The 2,153-nt window shown below is 49.0% G+C and overlaps 1 protein-coding gene across 5 annotated transcripts in view; it reads right to left on the bottom strand.

Moving 5' to 3' along the window:
- Positions 1-370: 370 nt before the first annotated feature.
- Positions 371-2,153, bottom strand: part of TANGO6 (transport and golgi organization 6 homolog) — a 253,736-nt gene continuing 251,953 nt past the window's right edge. For all 5 annotated transcript variants that reach the window (XM_032284269.1, XM_032284271.1, XM_032284272.1 and 2 more), the window contains one exon: positions 371-1,099. In XM_032284269.1, coding sequence (XP_032140160.1) covers positions 923-1,099 — 177 coding nt within the window. In that variant the 3' untranslated portion in view covers positions 371-922. The remainder of the gene's footprint in view (positions 1,100-2,153) is intronic.

Raw genomic sequence — 2,153 nt, 5'->3', positions numbered from 1 at the left:
AAAAAAAAAAAAAAAAAAAAAAAAAATCAATAAAGAAGTTGAGAATAGCTTGGGCAATATAGTGAGACCCCATCTCAAAAAAAAAAAAATCAATAAAGAACAGATGTTTTTAGCCACTTGCCAAATAGTTCAAATTAAGAGGTGATCTATAAATAGATATAAAGGTACTAGGATGCTTCATGAGGCACTGAAGGGTTTTGGACACCCACAGACTTCCTGAAGAAGATAATGGGGCTGGGTGCAGTGGCTCATGCCTGTAATCCACACTTTGGGAGTCAACCAGCTTGATTCTCCTTTCTGGGCATCAGAGTCTCTTCAACTCCACAGTGTTCCATCTCGACACCAGAGGACCAGATTTAGCCCTGTTCTCTCCATCCAAAATAATTTTATTCCATTTTGCATTATATAATAACTATTTCCTTCCCCTCCCCACCTCCAACTGCATCTCCTACTCTGAAATGCCTCTTGAGCAGCCAAAGGTGACCAGCTCTGCTTCTCATTTTCCTGAGGAAGAAGAATCTCAGCCTGAAAGAATACGGAGCTAGGTGATATATGGGTGGCCAACCTCTTCTCCCCAAGTTACAAGAGAGTGGGCAATTAGTCAAATTCCATCAGTCATGTTAAAATATACTTCCACCAAGTAGACATCCTTCTCTTAATGCTACAGGACAGTGAAAAATGTGCAGAGTAATGAGATTTGTCATTTTTTTCTCTTAACTGCACACCCTTCAGGCTGGATACAGAAGGGCTAAACAGATGCCTTAGGACGGGACCCTGAAGACCCAAGTGACCAGCACCATAAAGCCACTCCTAGGGTCAGCCATGCTGCCAGCACTCAAGAGGCAGCAGGGCCACCTGCTGGAAGGCCCAGCACTCTGGCTGCCTGGCCCTGCCTGCCTCCTCCATGTCCTTCGAGCCAGGTCTATGGCAGGACCACGATCTTCTTCTCCAGCTTCCGTGGAGGGAACAGGAAGTTTTTCATGATGTCATCCAGCTCTTCTAGGGCCAACTGGGCATGGAGCTTGGCCACGTCATCGGGCTCCAGACGCACCACGTGCTTCAGCAGGTGGTAGAGGTCCTTGAGGACGTCGCTCAGCACCTACATGAGAGAGACAGCCATGACCACCTGTGCTGGCATTTATCCGTATGACTGAGCTGCCCTCTCCTGCTGCCTGAGGAGATCTGTGAGGACACCCACAGACTTCCTGAAGAAGATAATGTGGCTGGGTGCAGTGGCTCACGCCTATAATCTACACTTTGGGAGGCTGAGGCAGGGGCAGGCAGATCACTTGAGTCCAAGAGTTTGAGACCAGCCTGGGCAATGTGGCAAAACCTCATCTCTACAAAATATATAAAAATTAGCCAGGTGTGGTGGCACATGCCTATAGTCCCAGCTACTTAGAAGGCTGAGGTTGGGAGGATCATTTGAGCCTGGGAGGTCAAGGCTATAATGAGACGTGATTGTGCCACTATACTCCAGCCTAGGTAGAAAAAAAGATAATGCGTGGCCATCTCGGGTTGGAGGAGGAGACAGGGGTGGCACTAGCCCTTGTACTAAGATAAGCTTCCCATTGTGTTTCTCACTTACCCCATGCCTAGCTACATGGCCTTGGGGCTTCTGCTCCCCTGACTCCCAGGCCCAATCATAGATCCCAGACCCTGTCATTCAGTCCCAAAGCATGGCAGAGACCTCAGGACCACAGACAGGCAAGACTGCCCAGGTATGGTTGCTCTCAGAGCAACTGATGACCAGCATTTTCCTCCCCAGTGCCCCATAAAGCCCACTGCCACTTCATGAACAGGCACCTAATTTATGAAACCCAGGAGGCTACTTATTGAACAATCATGCCTTTCCTTGCCCCTACTATAAAAATCTGCCACCAGGCTGGGTGTGATGGCTCGCCCCTGTAATCCCAACACTTTGGGAGGCCAAGGCGGGTGGATCACCTGAGTCAGGAGTTCAAGACCAGCCTGGCCAACACAGTGAAACCCTGTCTCTACCAAAATATAAAAATTTGCCAGGCATGGTAGCACATGCCTATAATCCCAGCTACTCAGAGGCTGAGGTAGGAGAATCACTTGAACCCCAGGAGGCGGAGGTTGCAGTGAGCTGAGATTGAACCACTGCACTCCACCCTGGGCAGAATGAGTGA

The sequence above is a fragment of the Sapajus apella genome, unplaced genomic scaffold (genome assembly GCF_009761245.1).
Source record: "Sapajus apella isolate SASKATOON/1434 unplaced genomic scaffold, GSC_monkey_1.0 scaffold15, whole genome shotgun sequence".
In the NCBI taxonomy this organism is placed as follows: Eukaryota; Metazoa; Chordata; class Mammalia; order Primates; family Cebidae; genus Sapajus; species Sapajus apella.
This window is presented reverse-complemented; position numbering and strand designations above follow the sequence as displayed.